The sequence below is a fragment of the Cervus canadensis genome, chromosome 3 (genome assembly GCF_019320065.1).
Source record: "Cervus canadensis isolate Bull #8, Minnesota chromosome 3, ASM1932006v1, whole genome shotgun sequence".
Taxonomy (NCBI): domain Eukaryota; kingdom Metazoa; phylum Chordata; class Mammalia; order Artiodactyla; family Cervidae; genus Cervus; species Cervus canadensis.
Window position 1 is genome coordinate 58,525,557 of NC_057388.1, and position 21,056 is coordinate 58,546,612.

The window sequence follows — 21,056 nt, forward strand, 5'->3', positions numbered from 1 at the left end:
AAATTGGTTATCAATTTTGTGACACCGCCAAAAGACTATACACAGGATTAATAATCACCAGAATATATTTAGAGAAAATCATAATCTTTTCTGTAGGCAAGAAGGCATGAAAAGCTCTTTGGGGATGCTTTAAGAAGTTTTTGTCATTTTATGTCTTTATGCTTAAATTATGTGCTCACAAGGCAGTATCTGCTTTACTTACTGGGGTTTTCATTTTCAGATGACATATACATAGAAGTTATCTCAATTGAATAAATTAAAGCATAATTCTATACTTTTATATAAAAATAGCTTCTATAAAATATGCTGCGCTTATCAACAGATGAATTGTAGCTTTTTTTTTCTTTTTTTTTTTTTGAATAATAAAAGAATGATGAAAGGGGAATAAGATACTTTAGGGTAAGGAGGCCTTTGTTGCAGCCCCTCTTGTCCTCCACAAGAGGCCACACAGTACAGGGGTCTTAGGTCAGAATTCCTGCTTCCAACTTCCCTTTCTCTGTTTATCTGCTTTGTTTCTTGGGCTAGTTTCTAAAGTTCCCTGAGAATCAACTTATTATCTATATCTGTGCTGTATGCTAAGTCGCTCAGTCCTGCTGACTCTCTGCAACCCCTTGGACTGTGACCCCATGGACTGTAGCCCTCCTCTATCCGTGGGGTTTCCCAGCAAGCATACTGGAGTGGGTTGCCATTTCCTCCTCCAGGGGATCTTCCCCATCAAACCTGCACCTCATGAGTCTCCTGCATTGGCAGGTGGATTCTTTACCACTGAGTCACCTGAAGCCCTTATTATTTGTATACCTGGGAAGCATTGGTACTTAACACATAAGATGCTTGTGAGGACTTATGCTAGTTCAAGTAAAGCGCTTAAAAATGCCTGGCAGGTAATAAGAATTCAGATGTTAGCTGCTTTATTACTACTACTGCTACTAATTAGCTATTGTTATTGTTAAATTGAAATGAAAAGAGGAATTTAAAACATTGGGCAGATTATGAATCAACCTTGGAAACTGAAAGAGGGTCATTCAGATGCTGAGAAATCCACAAATTGCCTAGTGCTGCAAGGATTGAATTAAAGGAAGGCACCAAAAGGACTTTGTGTCTTCTTCCTTCTGAGGAATTATAGTATTCTGAGGGAGCTGAGAGCTGATGATCTTGAAAAATCATATGTATTACTGCAGAATTGTGAAGGTCAGAGGCTAATTTAAAGGCATAATGTAAAATGCGTTTCTGTTAAAGTCACCAGAATACTGTTTGCCCTCTTTTACCAGAATTACTTAGTATTATTCTAGAAGTTTATCATTATTGTCAGATGGGAAGAATAAACTAATAGTAAAATTATTAAACAGGAACAAAATTATCTCTTTAAAATATTACTTAAAATGGAGAATTAGAGATGATAAGCAAAAAAAAAAAACTAAAAGAATCAATTGTATAGCAAAGGAAATACATTACAAATAAATACACTTCAAAAATAAATACATTAACAATATCCAGTGAAGTATAATGAAAACAAAATTTCATGTTTATTAGCAGGGGAAAAAGTGTTAAAACTCCCAGGAAAGACTTAATAAGAAATATGAGTTAAATTTATATTATTAGTTCTACTGATAGGAGTTTTGTCAGGGGCAATTGAAAAGAGAGTTGGAATAATTGAATCATATGTTTATGGATAATAACATATATGTGCTGTAAACATGTAGATTCTTCCCATATTTATTTATGAATGAAATAAAAGTTACAATCTCTAAGGGATTACCAAAGTGTAAGTGTAACAGTTCTTCAGTGTGATAAAGGTGGTATTTACATTCTATGACAGAAGAATAATCTATTCAGGACATAATAGTTAGGTCATTAGGAAAATAAAGCCCAAATTTTATTATGGTGGTATGACGTCTTTAAAGGAAGTGGATAGTAGATTGCTCAACAAGAAATCAAAGTTTCAAAAGATCAAAGAACGCTTGACAAACAAATGTCAAATGACAAACCTAGTTAAATATTTGTAGTTTCAATGATCTAGAAAGAGTAACTCTTTGTCTTTTGTAACCATTAGTATCTTCTAGGTAAAATGAACTTTAAAATTTTTAGATAGAAATACCTGTATAAAAGTAAGACAATAAGATCTGAGCTGCTTGTCTTTCATTTCTAAGAGTATTTCATAGTTGGTTTCCTTGTAGTTACTTAATCAGAAACCTACAGTAAGATGAATCTTGTGATATAAGAATACTTCCGGATTCTTTTTAATGTGTTCTTTGTACTTGAACAGAAGGCAAACTATTGATTCTTGTATGAGACTGGTTTTATTACCAGTTTTTCTATTTTCCTATTTTCTTTCTTCACCTCTTTTTCTTCCTGTTTTATTTTAAATTTGTTTAAAAACATTAAAACTTATTATAAAAATTCAGATATTGCAGCATGTATCGAAGTGATAGTTGCTTTTTTCTATCCTTCTCCAGTCCTGTTCCCTGAAGTTACTATATCTTTATTCTTTTGCCTCTCACCATTGGTTCTATTCTTCTCTTGCAGTTGAGTTTGTGGAACTTTCCATCTGAAGATTTCTTGTATGGTTGTTGGCAAATAATATTAATAGCTCCTCATTTATTTTGTTGAGTGAATGAAAATTATAGCTATATGCTTAATTCTTTTATAATTTACTCCATTGGTATTTTAAGCAGAGCTCTGGGACTTTTTTTGAAGAGTCCGTGTTCTTTATCCACTCCCTAAGAGTTCAGGGTTTACAGTTCCCAGACTTTATCATGTTTATCTTTGTAATGCTTTTCTGTAAGGTGAAAACACTTTTAATGCTAAAATAATGGTTTACGTTTCTTTTTTTTTGCAGCTGCCTTTGCAGCAGTGTTGCACTGGTAAGAACGTTTTTCTCCTTGGTATATTTTAGGCAGATGTTTACAGCCTATTGTCCTATTTCTCAGATATATATATGAATAATTCCAGTATAAGGATGAATATATATTATATGCAGCAAACTAGTATGAAAATGTAGTTTAATTGATAAATCAGAGTCAGAATAATGCAATTTCTAATAAAAAAGAGATCTATTATTAATGAGGTTATATTTGAAACTCTGCTTAACATTAATATAGTGTTCATATTGAGAAGATTAAGTTTTTTAATCTGGATAGAAAGAAATATGAATTTCATAAATCAGACATTTCTGAAATAGTAACCCAATGACATTTATAGTTTAATCTACAATTTTATTGTATTTGGCTTATAATATCATTATTCTGGTTCATTCTAATTTTAAAATCTAATTTGAATGTGTTTTCTTATAGAGAGAAATTTTAGTGGAAGTATAAGATATATTGAATGGAAGAGCAAATATGGATACTGTTGTGTTTGAGTTTTATCACAAAATTAAGTGCAAATATGTAGAGTATTAATATTTTATTTTTGCTTTTAGAGTTTCTTTTAAAATTATACTTAGTACCAGTTTCAATACTGTTGCTTTGTTACGGTTTTGTTTTACAGGAGTCATATAACACACCTCTTTGAAAATGATCGTCATTTTTCTCACCTCTCAACATTGGAAAGAGAGATGGCTTTTCGCACTGAAATGGTTAGTTTTCATGTAGTATTTTGTTGTAGTAGTTTAACAATCTAAATATTTTAACCTTCTTATGGAAATTTTCAAAGATATTTTAAAGTAGAAGGAGTAGACCCAACTCCCCCTACCCATTCCTCTAGCTTCAACAACTGAGGACACACAGCCATTTTTCTGTCATCTACATTTTCATATACCCATCTCTTTTTAAAGGAAACCTCAGATACCATATCATTTCATCTGTAAATATTTTTCATGTATGTCTCAAAAGAAAGGACTTTTTTCTTAACTGCAGTATCATTGTCACACTTGAAAATACTGAAGAACAGTTACTTAATATCATCAAATATCAATCAGTGTTTAAATGACCTGGAGGAATGGGCATTTACTAACCATATAACTCCATAAAGAAGAACTTTTGGTGTTCTTTCTGAGCTACACTTTATACAGGAAAGAAGGGAAAATGCTTGATGCTTTCCTTCTGTTACAACTTTTCAGAAAAGTAAGTTGCTTCTCTAGCATCTTTTAATGGTGAAAAGCAGAGTTCTGTCTTTGGGTGTACCTTTACGACCTGATAGATTTTAACAGATTTCTTAAACTTACCTGTCTTTCACTGGTGAGAGCCCTTACAGTTGGCTCTGTGATTCCTTGATATGGGTGGGATTCCCAGATGGCTCAGTGGTAAAGAATCTGCCTGCCAGTGCAGGAGATGTAAGAAACTTGGGTTTGATCCCTGTCCCTTTCCTCTAGGGAAGATCCCCTAGAGTATGAAATGGCAACCTGCTCCAGTATTCTTGCCTGGAAAATTTGATGGACAGAGGTGCCTGGTGGGCTATATAGTCCATGGGGTTGCAAAGAGTTGGAAATGATTGCGCGTGTGTGCATACACACACACACACACACGTGTACACACATTCACTCTCCTTTATATGACCTCACTAGTATTCTGTAGCTTCCTTACTTTCTGGTACTGCAAGACATTTCCTTTCCAGACCTGTAATCATCCAGTATTCTAAGGAGCCCTAATTCCTTCCAGTAGCAAATGGTATTTAGAGGCCACAATTTTGATGATAGAGGTGCTCATTGCTAGTATTTTATACTGGATTGGCCATTGTGTCTAGGCCTTTTTAGTAGATAGAATTAGGAAACAATTTTTTAAAAAGGAAAAATAAATAATTAATTTATATTTCTAAATTCAAATTTAGGATTAATTACTTTTTTGATACTAAATTTGTATCTCTTCTGTCAGCCTGAGAATCTTGGTTTCATATTACCTATATTTGAGGAATAAAAGTATCAAGTATATTGTTAAAAATGATTACTAGAAATAATTTAAAACTTGTTTGTGGTTTTAGTTTTGACTTTAATGTATATTCAACTAGGAGTGTACAGTAAAATTACTGTATCTTAAATTTGTTTGAAGTCCTTTCCCAATTTAATAAATAATTCTTATATATATTTTTGGATATTTAGGAATATAAAATTTTTTGTTTTTAAATTTTAGTTATATAAGATATCTACATGCTTCCAAAATCAAACCTATAAACAAGGTAGGTTGTAGTTTCCTGGCGGGCTGTCATAATAAAGTACTTGTACCTTAAAGAAGCAAAGTTTATTTTCTCACAGTTCTGGAGGCCAGAAGTCTAAAACCTAGGTGATGGCAGGAACATGTTCTCTCTGAGACTTCATTCTGGTTCTCATGGTTCTGGCAATCCTTGACTTGCATTGTAGGTACCATGACTCCAATCTCTGCCTCTGTCTTCATGAAGCATTTTCCCCTATATCTCTGTTTAAATTTCCCTCTTATTATAAAGATACCAGTTATATTTCATTTGGAGTCAGCCCTTCACATCATGTGGCCAAAGTATTGGAGCTTCAGTTTCAGCATTAGTCTTTCCAATGAGTATTCAGGATTGATTTCCTTTAGGATTGACTGGTTTGATCTCCCTGCTGTCCAAGAGACTCTCAAGAGCACAATTCAGAAACATCAGTTCTTTGGTGCTCTGCCTTCTTTGTGGTCCAACTCTCACATCCATCTGTAACTACTGGTAAAACATTTTTTTCCTCAAAATGGGAGTACTACCACTGTCCCTCTCTCCTGTCTTCACAGCCCTGGTTCTGTAGGGCTGTTACCTTACGCTGAGCTGAGAAGAGCCCTTTCTAACACTGAAAGAAGCCTTTTCTAACTCCTCAATTAGTAAGGGTTATAGGGGTTTCCTAAATGAGCATGTGACTGTTATATGACTTTTTAAAGGTTAAAGCTATTTTTGAAGCTGTTTTAAGATCAGTTGTTCAATTAAGACAAGGTTATGCTAAAATATGTAAGTTTTTTGCAACCTGAGCATTTATTAGTGATCAGAAACCTGAGAAATTGTAGCTGTTATGTGTGTGATTGCTTTGTTTTGCAAAAACAGTACATTTAAGGTTTATTTTAAGCTAATTCGAGGCATAGTAATTATGTACTTTTTATTATAACATGTGCTTGTTTCAGGGACTGTATTATTCCTACTTTAAGACTATTGTGGAAGCACCCTCATTTTTGAATGGAGTATGGATGATTATGAATGATAAACTGACTGAATATCCCCTTGTTATTAATACATTAAAAAGGTTCAATCTTTACCCTGAGGTAAGATACTTTTTCAATTATAATTTTTTTACTTTATAAAGTATTACTTATATTAAATGGTGATTCTAAATCTAAGATCTAATTCAATATATTAAATTTTATCTTTTTTAAAAAAGTAAATGGGTATCTTTTCTTACAAAGGAATATGAAAAAAATCATTATTAATTTTTGGGGTCTTTAATGATTTTATGGAAATGAGTATTATGATTGCATGGTTTAGAAAATGTGAAAACTAGATTTGGTATGTTTATAGGTATTACATTACCTTTACATGTCATTTGCCGAATACTGTTTCTTCCTTATCTGAGATTCTTCATTTAATTGGATGCGTTTTTCCCCTGGAGGGAGTGGAAGAAGGGAGCTGAGATAGGAAGGCAGTGCTATCAGTAACCATTTAATGCATCCCTAGGCATTCTCCAGGACCTACCTGGGATGTGACTTCCTCAGTGTCGTCCTTCTTGAGGTTCTGTTAAGCACGCTTCCCCTTGGCGCCCCCTTCATAGCATGCTGATGCTGCTATGTTGCCTGATGCAGCAGGGCCATGGCTGCCTTGGTGCTGTGAGATCTCAAGCTTGGGCTCAGTATCAGCACTAATCAGGGCTCTTGGTCATTTCCCATTGAGTAAAAGGAGTCTAATTTCCAGATGAACTGAGTTAGCCTGCTTAATTATGGAGGAGATAGAGACCAATAAATAGCCACCAAAGTGCTTCTTGAGTACTTTCTATGCATGTCTGCATTTACTTTTCCAGCAATGGGATCACACAACACTTTTTTTTTATAAGTGCTTTTTGTCTTTTAAGAATATTTAAAACCATCTTCCTAAATCATCTTTTTTCAACAGCATCATTTTTTATGGCTGTAATGCAATCTGCCATTGTTTATTTAGTTCATCCTTTATGAAAATTTTGGTTGTTTTCAACTTTTAAAATATCCTAAGCTGCAATAAACATTCTTGAAGCAAAATCTTTACACATATCCATATGTTTTTTTAAACTCTAAATTTGTGGATGGGGATACACATATATGTGTTTTTTTTAAACTATACATTTGTGGATGTGGAACTATTTAGTTCAACAGAATATAGGCTTTAATGATTTTGGTACATGTTGCCAAAATGCTTTCTAGATAGGATTTATTAATGAAACTCACCACGGGCAGTGTTTTTGAAAATGCTTGTTTCTCTGCATCCTTGCTAATTTAATGGCTAAAAAAATTAAGATCACATGATGTGTTTCGTTCATTGCTATATATTTGTGTATGTACATGTATATTTTCAGTGCTTTGTATTAAATGCATTTTCACTTTTGAAAATAATTGCTTATTCATGCCCTTTGTCTATATTTTTATTGACGTTTTTAAGAGCTCATTATATGTAGGAGGTTAATACTATACTATATGGATATGACATTTTCTCCAGCTTTTTGTTTGTGCTTTAGCTTGGTACAGTATGATGTGAATGTATTTTTTCTCTTCAGAGCTATCATGTCTATGAATCTTTTAGATTTATGTTTTTTATTCATTCATATATGTTAAAAAACTTCATTCTTAATTGTTATGTTTTTGAGATTTACATTTTTAATTTTTCTTGAATACTCAGTTTTGGGACAAGAATCTAACCTTTTATTTTTGCAAAATGATTTTCTGTGTAACCTAACACTTGAGTGAGTGGTCCATTTTCTGTCTGCTTCTTCTGTTATTTCCAAAATTATTGTACACATACGCTTTCAACTACTTTTGGACTTTCTGTTCAGTGTTACCTTAGGTTGAGGTCCTGGGAAATAGGCTTTAAGATGGAGATCTGTACCTGAAGTATATAGGGGAACTCCCTTGGGGGCAATACCTGAAGGGGGATGAAGGAATTAGGAGGAGGCAGGCAGAGGACTTGAGCTGTGATACAGTCACAGCAGAGGCCTCAGCCAATCTCTGGGGAAGCTCTGGAACTGGGATGACCCTACAGAGTTGTCCTACCTGAAGCAAGGACCTCTGGCCTTTATATTCCCCCACTGTTGACTAGTTATGGCTGCAGTTACCCTTGGGGAGGGTGACCTTTAGTGAATTTACCCTCTACTGCAGAGGGTAGCTCCCAGAGAGAGACCAGCTGAGGGCTGTCAGCCACCAGCCCTCCCAGCTGCTCAGGGAATGAGTGCCTCAGCCCTGAAGAGAGACCTGTGGCACTCCACTGCCTCTGCCTTGGTTACTTTGATCTGTCTGACTATTCTTGTGCCAGCGTCACACTATTTTAATTATATAAGTAGCAATTTTATTATCTGTTAGGACGTTTTCTTCAGTTATCTCCATTTTGTCATTTTTCCATATAGCACATCTCAGTAGACACTTGAGGTTTTGCTTAGCTTTGTTTTATGTTTATGAATTAATTTGAGGAAGAATTCACATCTTGAAAAATTAAATCTGTTCAGGAAGATAGAATATCTTTCTGTTTGTTCAACTCTTTTTTTATGTCCCTTAGTTGAATTTTATAGCTTTTGAAGATTACAGATTTGTATATCTTTTGTTATATTTTATTCTTAGCCATGGGTGAACAGGTGAAGACTGACCAGTGAAGAATCTACATAGGGGACTGTGAAGCTCCTTTTACTAGATTTAAAGAGACCCAGATGGGGATGGTACAGGAAGGGAAAATTTGTCAATTATCAAAATATCTCAAAAATATTCTAGTAAGGAAACTGTTGAGGATACTTTTTTCTTATAATGTCTCCTTCTCTTTTTCAATTAGGTAATCTTAGCCAGCTGGTACAGGATTTATACCAAAATAATGGATTTGATTGGTATTCAAACCAAGATATGTTGGACGGTTACCAGAGGAGAAGGACTCAGCCCGATTGAAAGCTGTGAAGGCGAGTTTCTGTGATACTGTCCTGTTGTCTGTTGCAGTATAATAAATTTACGGCAAACTTAGTGGTGTAAACAACGATTTTATGATGTTTATGGTTTCTGCTAGTAGGGAATTTGGGCAGGGTATAGCATGGTTGGTTTGTTTCTGCGATGTCAGAGAACTCTGCTAGACTCAAGTGGCTGGGAACACTGGAATTAACTTGGAGCTACTTCACTTACATTCTGGCTGCTTGACTGGGGTACCTGCAAGGCTGAGCCCAGCTGAGCCTCACTGGAACACCTACAAGTGCCCTTTTCATGCATCTTCTGCTTTTGTATAGCATAGTATCTCAGGGTAGTTAGGCTTCTCATGTGGTAGCTCAGGGCTCCAAGTTGGATACTGCATGTCCTTTTCCATATGGCTTCTGCCATGGTCTGCTGAAGCAGTCACAAGCCCAGCCAGACTTAAAAGCAGGGGCACAGACCCCAGACCTCTACAGGAGGAGTATCCATGCATTTGCAGCCCTGTTTTATAACCACTATAGCTATTTCTCTGGTCTTACCTATGTTCTACACTAGTGCCATGTGTTCATATGGGAACCAAGGCAACCATTTAATGTATCTGGCAACCATTTTCAAAATAGTCACATATTAATGTGAATTGTCAGACACATAAAGTAATCTATAGTTAAAGTTGTTTTTTTTTTTTAATTTTTAAAGGATTGGGAGATCCTGCTTGCTTTTATGTTGCTGTAATTTTTATTTTAAATGGACTAATGATGGCATTGTTCTTCATATATGGCACATATTTAAGGTAAGACTATTCATTTTTAATATGTATGGTTTATACTGTATACTAGAATAGTAAGAACAGTGAGATAATGATTGACTTATAGTTCAGTTTTATGACAGTGTCATTTCTAATATATCTATTAGTAGATACAAAATTATTTCCCATTTGAATGATTTCACCATTGGCATAGCGAGCCACATTTAAAATAATTTTAAAGGCTTAAGTAGAGCAGGGTGGGGATATTTGATAAATATTAAATATTCGTGGGCTTTTGTACATAAGCAGTGTATATTGGTTACATAAAATATTGGGAACATAAGGGAAAGGACCATTTATTGTCAAATGGTGTTAGTGACTATTCTGCTAATGTTAAATAGAAATATAGTCTATACAGATATTAATAACTGACTTCATTTCATAATTCAGCAACATTTCTAAAACTAAAAGATTAGCATATTTTCTGAGTTTTGTGTGTCTATTTCTCCTTTTTTTGACCATTCCTACTACTACTTGTTTGAATTATTTTAGCTTCAGAGTATCTTTGGAATTTTCTTTTTTCACTTCTTCCTGATTCTTTGAGGTCCAGGAGTATAGCGTACGTATGTAATTTTCAATTTGGGTTAACGCATGTGAATCTGCTATTATCCTGTTGTCTTCTTTGCTTTGGAAGTGTGGCATTTTCAGTTTAGTACCTCAAAGATCTCTTGCATCCTAGCTCAGTGTCTGAGTATATACCAGTTGCTTGATAAATATTTGTCAAATGAGGAAGCTATTAGATATATTTGCATAAAGATATAAGATACTTTAATGCTAATATTTCTGACTTTGCTCTAAGTAAGTTCTTTGAATTATGTAATTAGGGGAGACTGAAATGAAAATTCGTGATTAAAAGATGATGTGAAGAATTTTGTTTTTGAAACAAGATACACAGAACTAATTTAACAGAATTATCTGGTAAGCAGGAGAGGAAGCTGACGTTTGAAGGAAAGCAAAGCCAGGGTGCTTTGTCTCATGAGAAGCCACAGTTGGATGAGTTTGGGGGGATCTATTCATTTTGCTGAGTAGTACCCAGCTGTCTTTATTGCATTTGGGAAATCAGAGTTTAAGAGAAGTTAAAACATGGAACATGACATTCTTACAAAATTGCTAACCTATAGTTCTGCTGTTTTTTTAATTGAAAGGAGAATTTCTAAACATTAAAAGTAAGCATGCAGTATCATTTTCTTATAATGCTTACTATAACAATTATATCAGAGGTTGAAGACACAATATCTGCTGCAGTGAATATGAGACTCTGGTTTTGGTTGAGGGATTTTTGGTACTTTGGGCCCTGGCCAGAAATTTTTTAGTCTGCAGAGAGCAGTATTCTCCCTCCATGTTCATTTGTTCAGTCTGCACCTGAAGTGCATACTAAGTGGTCCCTTTCTGAGACTGCACGTTTGGGTTCTGAGAGCATGGTGGTGGGGTGAGGTTGGAGATGGCAGCAGGGTGGGCGTGTGTCAGTCAGAGATAGACAACAAGGATAAAGTGCTTTCAGTTCTGGAGGCAGGAGAAATTTGTTCTGTGTGGAGCAGTCGATCTAGCTCTGTCTTGGAGGATCAGAGCATTTTGGATAAGTGGAGGAGAAAAGAACCGTGGGGAGAAGCAAAGGTGGACATTTTGGGATAGGGGGTGGGTAGAAAGCAGATCAGGTTTCGTGGGATACAAGTGACTGAGGAGGCATTGTGGAAGATCAGATTGGAGCAAAGAGTTGGGCTGGTTGATGAATGACCTTAATGCCAGACTGGTTGGAAACCTCTTCCAAAGCAAGTGCAGGAAATCAGCAATGTGACCAATAGAGGGACAAGGGACAAGTTCAAAGCTGAGCTATGAACTCATGTAACCTTTGACACCCACCTCACCCCAAAGTCAACCAGTGACCAATTCAGTAGTCTGTCAAACAGGAGGGTGTTACCTCGTAGGGGATTTTAAGATCAGTTTAGTGAGTTGGGACCAGCAATTCCTACTTAGGTGAAAAAAGAATACAAATATAAATAATAACGCATACCATACTTTATAAAATAGGTGTCATTTAGAGAAACTTCTGTTTGTTACTTATTGTATATGTGTATATACATGTATGTGTGCTGAGTTGTGGTGTAAAGTCTTATTTCTTACTGTAGTTTTAGGCTAAAAAAAAAAAAAAAATCTGTAGACCACTCACTGCTTGGGATAGCAGGAGGGAGTGACTTTACCTTAAGAGGATTTGGGTCTTTCCAAATAGCTGTCTCTGGTTCTTCTCCCAGCTGTGAGTGCTGGGTCCTGCTTCAGCCGCACCCATTTTACTGCTGTGAGCCCAGCTGGCCCCTTTGGTGTGGTCTGACTCTTGTACTTGGTGGCCTACCCTCTGGAGCTGTGCTTGGGTAGAGACCACACTAGTGTTAGGTATTTTCATTTCCCTGCATAATCTCTTTAGTCCTGTCCAAACACATCCTAAAATCTAGAAGCCTCAGCCATCCCCAACTGAGCATTGTGGAGTCACTTTTATTCTCTTGACACTTATACTGCACCCTGGGGGCCCAGGTGTGTAAATTATATTCTAGTAGGGAGCCTTGGTTTATATTATGGTGAATCAAGTCTCCTATCACTTTTTCTATGATTGTTTTTTCATTGCATTTTTAAATATTCTTGACATGAATATTTTTTAGAAGTCTCAAATTACTAGGTAGTTCTTAATGTTTCCTTCCTTGATTGTTAGGTTTGTCACCCTTCTAATTTTATAAAGTGGGATAAAGCTGCAGACTTGTTAACAAGTGGGTTAAGAATAAAGAGGAGGATATCTTCAACTGAATTTAGAATCTTTTTATGAAAACTATGTTTCTATTGAGAAATGAAAGTTGAAATTTCTTGAGCAGATTAGAAATTTATAGGCAAATTGAGTATGATGTTTTTAAATCCAGAAGTATATTTGTTTTAAAATAATACATATATAAGTTTTCTGAAGTCAAGTAAGCCAGTTCATTTCACCAGAAATGGAAGTGGAAGGGGAAACAGAAAACATATACAAGCAGTGAAATGGGGCTGGGCTGCCAAGCTCTGACTTGAGGAGATGAAGTAAGATGTTTTTGCAAACATGACCTATTCATAATATACCTTTTTGTCTGGAATTCTCAGTATTTTAGTATTTCTTCAAAATACCTATTGTTAATTATTTTCTACAAGCTGTGTTGTTAAGTCATAGTTACAGTTATGTATTTCATAAGATAATCTGATATTTCTCAGCTGCAGACTAACAGTTTCTGGGTGCCAGTTTTTCAAGACCCCACATGTCTCTGTTCTGCAGGGAGGTTGGATCATGTGAGAGTAGTTAGCAGGCAGTTAGGAAAGTCCTCATTGCTTCTTGGGGAAGCTCATTCATTGCTGAGAGATGGAATTCTCTTATTGATAAATGCCAAAAGCTTTTCTTCTTGGACCTGAAGGGCGGATGTCATGCAAGTATATTATTATAATATTAATCCTTTTCTTTGTTGTTTGATTTTAGTATTATTCTGGAAATTGAGATTGTTAAGTAAGAATAGTTTGGATGGCATATATAACTATTTATTCACCCTGAAGTTATGGTGTGCTGGTAAATGTTTAACAGGCAGCTCTCTGGAAAAAAATACATATTAAATAAAATTTATTATAAATTTTATTGATATAAAAGATGTATACAAATAATAAGAGAGTTTCTAAACAGGATTTCTTTTTTCTTTTTTCTAAATAGCTCACCAGAGATACTCTCACTAGTGAAATGAAAGAGGGATGTGGTCCTGGGATACAGAGATCTTGTGGAATTAGGGAACAGGAAACCAACTATTTGGGCTTAATAGAAACTGAAGCTGGGAATTTGAAAGGCCTTTTACCCAAGGAGGCCTAGCCTGTCCGTATCATCTCACTCTCCTTTTCACTCCTACTGGGTTGTCTTCTGTCTCTGTTACGTCTCTGATAGAGGTGTCTGTCTGTCTGGCTGGCTGTGTGTGTGTGCTCCAGAAGTACATCTATTTCACAAGCTTGTTGGCTTTAATCATTTTGCTTTCCTTTGAAGTTTAGAGGAATTCAAAACAAACCTTGAATATTTCTATCAGTGGAAAACTAATATAGGACAGAATTAGCCCTGAAAGAGGGATGTCCCTTAGAAGATGTGTTTTTGTTTTAGGGCTCATCCCCCTATTGGTTTTATTGAGTTCATCCCTACTTGTACAAAGTAGTTATTCTTTATTTGTCACTATCCTTTGGTCTGTCTTTTTCTTGATTCCTTCCCTTCTGCCAAGGAACGTCTCTTCATTTTCCTCTCAGAGGACAAAATGGAAACAAGATTTTTTGATTGAACTACTGCTTGGGTGTCCTTGTCACCCCCAGTCTAATCTTTAAAGCTCCTATTCCTTCCTCTACTGCAATCTGGCCTCACCATGGTGAGAATGTGGTCCCATCCACCTGTATCACCAGCCCCTTCTATGGAGATTATCTGGCAGCCAGGCCAAGCCATTCTTTTGTCTGGTTTTAGTCTAAGGATGGTACAATAATGACATGAAGCCATTCAGGTTTTCACAGAGAAGTGCTGTGCCCAGCACTTTTGTGCTTAATTTTTTCTTTACTCTCTCACTGATTATGATTATGGCTGCCACCATCTTTAGAGTTTCTGTAGAGAGGTATAGAAACTGTAGCTGAAGGATGGATAAAAATCCTTTCCCCATAATTCATAAGACAAGAAATAGAATCATTACAGCACCTAATTTTGAGTATGATTTTTAGATCATGTTATAGAATCTTTGAGCCCTTTTCCATTCAGTGTTCTCCAGGGTGCCCAGAAAATATCTCTTTTTGGTTTTGAGGCTCTTTCAGCATTTGGCTTTCTATTCTAGATTAAGCATCATCTGAGCAGATCTTCTGTAGAAAACAGTGCTGCTGCTGCTCCTAAGTTGCTTCAGTCGTGTCTGACTCTGTGTGACCCCATAGACGGCAGCCCACCAGGCTCCCCCGTCCCTGGGATTCTCCAGGCAAGAACACTGGAGTGGGTTGCCATTTCCTTCTCCAATGCATGAAAGTGAAAAGTGAAAGCGAAGTCTCTCAGTCATGTCCGACTCTTAGCGACCCCATGGACTGCAGCCCACCAGGCTCCTCCGTCCATGGGATTTTCCAGGCGAGAGTCCTGGAGTGGGGTGCCATTGCCTCCTCTGAGAAAACAGTGAGCAGTGAGTAAAGCTGATTTTGAGGCCACCTGTGCTGCCTGTTACCTCTCCAGACCCTGCTGTCACCCTGGGCTTTTGTTTGTTGTTCTCCATGGAAAATACTTTTACTGAACTTTACTTTTAGGGTTTTATAAGAAACAGCTATATGAAACCCCTTATTTTATGTTTCATGCATCTCTGTGATTATCTACTCTAGTACCCACTTAAAAAAGTAATAAGATGTAGTATTTTATTTCCTTTGGTGATGAGTAAGAATGTCTGTTTTCATGTTACCTGGGAAATTTTTATGATTGTTTTACTTTTAGTTCTTTGTCCAGTGAAAATCAGCAAGTTCCTAAATAAGTTTATTGAGCTATTTTTTTTTTTATTCTATTCTATAGCTGGGTATGAGACTTATTAGTGTGATTTTTAAAGTTAATTGTCGTTATTTTCTGTGTTGGCTTTTGTGATGAAATGAAGCACCAGTCCCTTGCCCTGTCTGTCCCCATTGCCCATCCATTTTTTTGTCCAGAGAAATCACTTTCAGACAGTAGTCCATATTTATGTTGTTATGACCATATAAATATCGCACGCTGCTTAGTTACGTGTTCGGCTCTGTGCTTGGCCCACTAAGTGGTGTCTGACTCTCTGTGACCCCATGGAGCGCAGCCCGCCAGGCTCTTCTGTCCATGAAATTTTCCAGGCAAGAATACTGGAGTGGGATGCCATTTCCTCCTCCAGGGGATCTTCCCAACCCAGGGATCAAACCTGCCTCTCTTGTGTCTCTTACATTGGCAGGCAGATTCTTTACTGCTGTCCCTCCTGGGAAGCCCTGAGTCTGGTAGGTTAAATAATTGTTTACGTGGAAACATTTTTTTTCTTGTAATTAAGAGTCATCTGTTACTTTGTTTTCCTTCACTTTTTGTATACCGATTAATTATAAACCATAAGTAAACTGTAAAACAATTTATATGTTGCCAAATATATAAAATTTACCATTTCAGTTCTCCCACTCCTAAACCTTGGGGCCTCTCTCCTGGACCCCTGTGTCTTTTGGTTCCACACTATACTGGTCATTAGTTTAATCACTGGTTTTAGAAAAGTTCATTTGGGTTTTTCCTAAAAAACCTGAATAAACTTTTTGGCCAACTCAGTACTTTAGTTTTCTTCAGACTTTATTCCACTGTCTTCTAAGATTCCCTGTGGCTTTTCAAAAGTTAGGTGCTGTTCTGACATCAGTTCCTTTTGTACCTGGTTCATTTTTTCTCTCTGGCAGCTTTTGGGTTCTTTTTTCCATGTCTTAAATAAAGGTCATGATGTAGTAGATTTTGTTTCATTCTTTATATCAGATACTCTAAATTCTAAAGGCTTTTTTCCTCTGCACATATGCATTCTTCTGGGGGAAACTTTGTATATTATTTCTTTGATGACTTTCTCTTCTCCATTGTCTCTTTTCCTCAAAATCCTATTGTTTGGATAGGGGACTCTTGGATTGAAATAAAATTTTCTGTTTTTTTCTCCCCTCCCTTATTTTACCTTTTATGTTTTACTGTACTTTCTATGAAATTTCCAGCTCTTCTAAAGAGTTCTGAGCTTGAAGTTTTATTTTGTTTTTTTCCACTGCCTCTCACCTGCAGATCCTCCTTCAATTTGTATTGTGAGAAAAGCCTGGCCATTCTTTTGTAGATCATAGCTAATCATCAGAAAATGCCCTTTCTTTCACATGAGGAACCAACCAGTCACAGAGTGCAAAGAAAATCCTCTTCTGGTTTTCTGTTCTTCTGTTATCTTCTTTGGCCATTGAAGATTCATAGTGGCTTCCTAGATACTAGAATTTTTTTTTTGAACTACTTTATTTATTTCTAAATAGGTTCCAGACACCTTGAGGACCTGGAAGATTAGTCTGTAGTCAGACCTCCCTTTTAATTTTGCTTAATGCCCTCCTTTCTTCCCTGGTAGCTTGACTGGTAAAGAATTCGCCTGCAGTGTGGGAGACCTGGACTCAATCCCTGGGTTGGGAAGATCCCCCAGAGAAGGGAACGGCTACCCACTCCAGTATCCTGGCCTGGAGAATTACATGAACTGTATAGTCCATGGGGTCACAAAGAGTTGGACACAACTGAGCGACTTTCACTTTTACTTTCTGTCCTGAAGTGAATAGTCACAGTTAATATAACCAGTTTTTGTACATGTCCTTCTAATGACCCAACCCAAGTCACAGTAGTTTTTTTTCTTTTTAGGCTCTGTGGCAGAACTAAGTTTTTATATCAAGATTTTACTCCTCCCTAGCCCTTCACCTGTTTTAAGGAAAAGTTGAATTTCTTATCCTTCATGCCAGTTTTGCTTTGTTTTACTTGACGGTTTTTGTTCTTCATTAATAAGTCAGCATTTACTGTTTACACAGGCTGAATTTTTGGTTAAAAATGTGTCTTAAATAGACTGTGAATTGTATCAGCTCAAACTTTTCCAGTTCCATATTTTTTTGTGTTTGTTTTTTTGAATATTCTGTTAGCTTGGTGGGCTAGCACATCTTTAATCATTTGGTGTAACAGTTGTATATGAATATTTAAAAGATAAGTATTTCTCTTCAGCATGCATAAATTGATGAAAGTTATTAGTTGAAAATATTGGTGTCTTTTCTACAAAATCTGCCTCCTCTTGTGTCATTATCTCAGCAAATGACACTAACCACACTGTTTGTTGCCCAAGTCTGAGCCTGAGAAGATATCCATAACTATCCCCTTTTGTTACCTCTGACATCCAAGTAGTCACAAAATCCCATTGGTTTCTTTCCTCAGAATATCTCTGGCATCCCTGCACTTCTTTCTTTTCCCCCCAGCATTCTGTCTCCCTGGGACAGTCTGACATTCTCTCTCTCTCTCTCTCTGGGATCCCCAGCATCACTCTTACTAGGATACCATGGTATTCTCTCTTAGGCATCTCGCTTCCTAGAATCTCTTGTGCCATCAGTCCTGTTCCCCGCCAGGCTATTTTACTCACTGAGTCACTGTGATTTCATCTGAGGGACTATAACAAGTACAGTGCAACTGGAGCACAGGTTTTGAGGTAGAAGGAAGAATAGTGAGAGGGATCTGGAGGTATATGCACAACCAGATCCCACACAGCATCCTAGACATGTTTAGGTGTTTGAATTTCCTCCGGAGAATAATGGAATGCCAGTGAAGGATTGAGTGGATAGTTAGTGTCATTGTATTCGTTTATTTGTAACGATGGCATAATGTGGAGAATGTACTGTAGGAGGAGTGAGCATGGATGCACAGCCTGATGAAGCTGTGCATGAAGGTGTTGCAGCTGCCCATGGGGAAGGGGGTGGTGGCCCGAGCTAGTTTAGTGGGGGTGGGATGGAGAGAAGCGGACAGTCTCCGAGATATTTGGGAGGCATAGTCCATGAGGATTTGTGATTGACAGGTTTTAAAAGTTTTGTTTTATAATTTTAGGACAGCACAGGTTTGCACATTGGTATAATATTCTCCAGTGGTGCTCGGCCGAGGGTTAAGAAACTCGGTGTGCCTTTGAGGTAGGAGAAAGCTGTGAATAACGGGAATGAGCTAGACTGTTGGGAGGTGACAGCTCTGAGGAGAGCATGTGAGAGAAATGAGCTCTGATGAGCAGCGTTTAATGAAGATAACAATAGAGGAGGCTGCTGGCCTCACCTCTGGGCCTGGAGCCATGTAGGAGCCTGACAGAGTGCCTTTCCCAGCAGAGTGAGGTTTCAAGGCAGGAGGGGAAGGAAGCCTCTGGGTAGAGGCTGAGCTGATGGGGAGGAAGTTGTGCATCATGGAGTGGAGGTCCCAGTACCAGTGACAGGAAATGTATGTTTAACCACAAGGTTCCCCAAAATGAATGCCAGCAGTGTTCTGATTGAAGACTTTTCATGTTTTCACTTACTCTAAAGATACCTTTTGAATCTCTGCTTAGGAGAGGCTCGGTATTTGGCACTGCAACAGTTGCAGTGATGTATCAAGAAGTTCACAATCTTGTAAATAAAACTCTTTTTCTTGGTCCTAGCAGACAAAGAGTTAAATTAAAGGCATTGATTATTTGTTTATAACAGACTGGCAGGACCAAGCTGAGAACTTTTCTCAGCCCTCCTGATTCTCATTCTCTTTCTCACCTTTTATTTTCTCTTTTCTTAATGTTCAAAATATCCCTGCCCCTGAGAGAGGGCTTCCCTGGTGGCTCAGTGGTAGAGAACCCGCCTGCCAAACAGTAGTCGCGGGTTCCATCCCTGGATCAGGAAGATCCCCTGGAGGAGGAAATGGCAACCCACTCCTGTATTCTTGCCTGGAGAATTCCATGGACAGAATTCCATGGCGGGCTACAGTCCGTGGGGCTGCAGAGAGGCATGCACGACTTAGTGACTAAACAATAAAAAAGTTCAAGGAAGGATGCTCAGCTCTCAGTCAGGTTGGCGGGTTAGCAGGTGCTGAGGCTTGCCTCTCAAACTCCAGACTTGAAATCCTCTTGATTGATTTGTTTCTAGATTACTCTTTCATATTCTCTTTCTTAAGCATTTATACAAGTGTAATTTAATATCAGGCTTCCCTGGTGGCGTAGCGGTAAAGAATATGCCTGCAATGCAAGAGATGGGGGTTTGATCTCTGGGTCGGGAAGATCCCCTGGAGAAGGAAATGGGAACCCACTCCAGTAGTCTGGCCTGGGAAGCCGCATGGACAGAGGAACCTGGCAGGCTGCAGTCCGTAGGGTCGGAAAAGAGTTAGACACCACTTAATGACTAAACAACAATGATTACTTTTGTTTCTTTATTTTGAACTTTGCATGTTTCGTAATTCTTTGGTATATAGAGGTAAAAACCACAATGATTAACTGAGCCTACCAAAATGTGATGACTGGTTTAAATCCACTTTACAGAAAGATTTGGGAAAGAAGAAAATTATAAGATTATTAAACATTAGAATTGATAAATATTTTTAAGATTTTTTATGTTCTTATCCTTTTATTTTATATCTAAGGAAATTAAGGTCCAGAAGATTAATTGGGATGTATGAATAACTGTGGTAAATGTTTACCAAGCTTAGAATGCTTTAAAATTTGCACAATAGGAGCTTTCATATTTTCTGACAGTTGGTGGTAATATTGCAGAAGAAACTTTTTTTTTCTTAACCACTAGGGAATGCTGAAATAGCAACTAATCAACTGTAATGGAAAAAAAAAATTAATTTTAAATATAGTGATTGCTACATTTTTTCTGTTTAGCAAAATAAAAATGACCTATGTGATAGTCTTTAAGCATCAGAGGGTAGGAAGTTAAACACTGGGAACACTGTTTTGGATTTATTGCAAGTCATATCATTTCCTAATGATTGGAACTTAGAACATTCCTTGTAGATAAGCAAAGTTTATTCTCTGGTCTTGTCTATGCAGAGCCACAATATACCAGAAAATCTGCCTTCCTGCCTGGTTAAGCAAAGCTGTCTGTAATCATAAAAGATGCTGCACTATAATCTTATTATAGGAGAACGTTGTAAAATTTTGAGGTGGGGAAGACCTTCACAGACAAGCCAGGAAATGCAGAAGGAAAAAAGAAAAAAATATTGACCTTTTACTATAAAATTAGCTACATAAAGTTAAATTTTTTATTGTAGAGTAAACCATAAGTTATACCAGAAGGTTTTGTCACATATATGACAGTAAAAAATGTATATCCCTGTATTAAAAAGCAGAGACATTACTTTGCCAACAAAGGTCCGTCTAGTCAAGGCTATGGTTTTTCCAGTGGTCATGTATGGATGTGAGAGTTGGACTGTGAAGAAAGCTGAGTGCTGAAATTTTTTCAGAAAGCTGAAAAATTGATGCTTTTGAACTGTGGTGTTGGAGCTCTTGAGAGTCCCTTGGACTGCAAGGAGATCCAACCAGTCCATCCCAAAGGAGATCAGTCCTGGGTGTTCATTGGAAGGACTGATGCTGAAGCTGAAACTCCAATACTTTGGCCACCTCATGTGAAGGAAAAGTTGACTTGTTGGAAAAGACCCTGATGCTGGGAGGGATTGAGGGCAGGAGGAGAAGGAGACG

General features: G+C 37.2%; 1 protein-coding gene across 1 annotated transcript in view; it reads left to right on the forward strand.

Moving 5' to 3' along the window:
* The window catches only part of DPY19L1 (dpy-19 like C-mannosyltransferase 1), a 93,282-nt gene that overhangs the window by 14,632 nt on the left and 57,594 nt on the right, over positions 1 to 21,056 (forward strand). The window contains exons 2-6 of the mRNA XM_043463224.1: positions 2,837 to 2,861; positions 3,487 to 3,574; positions 6,051 to 6,188; positions 8,923 to 9,043; positions 9,741 to 9,834. Coding sequence (XP_043319159.1) covers positions 2,837 to 2,861; positions 3,487 to 3,574; positions 6,051 to 6,188; positions 8,923 to 9,043; positions 9,741 to 9,834 — 466 coding nt within the window. The remainder of the gene's footprint in view (positions 1 to 2,836; positions 2,862 to 3,486; positions 3,575 to 6,050; positions 6,189 to 8,922; positions 9,044 to 9,740; positions 9,835 to 21,056) is intronic.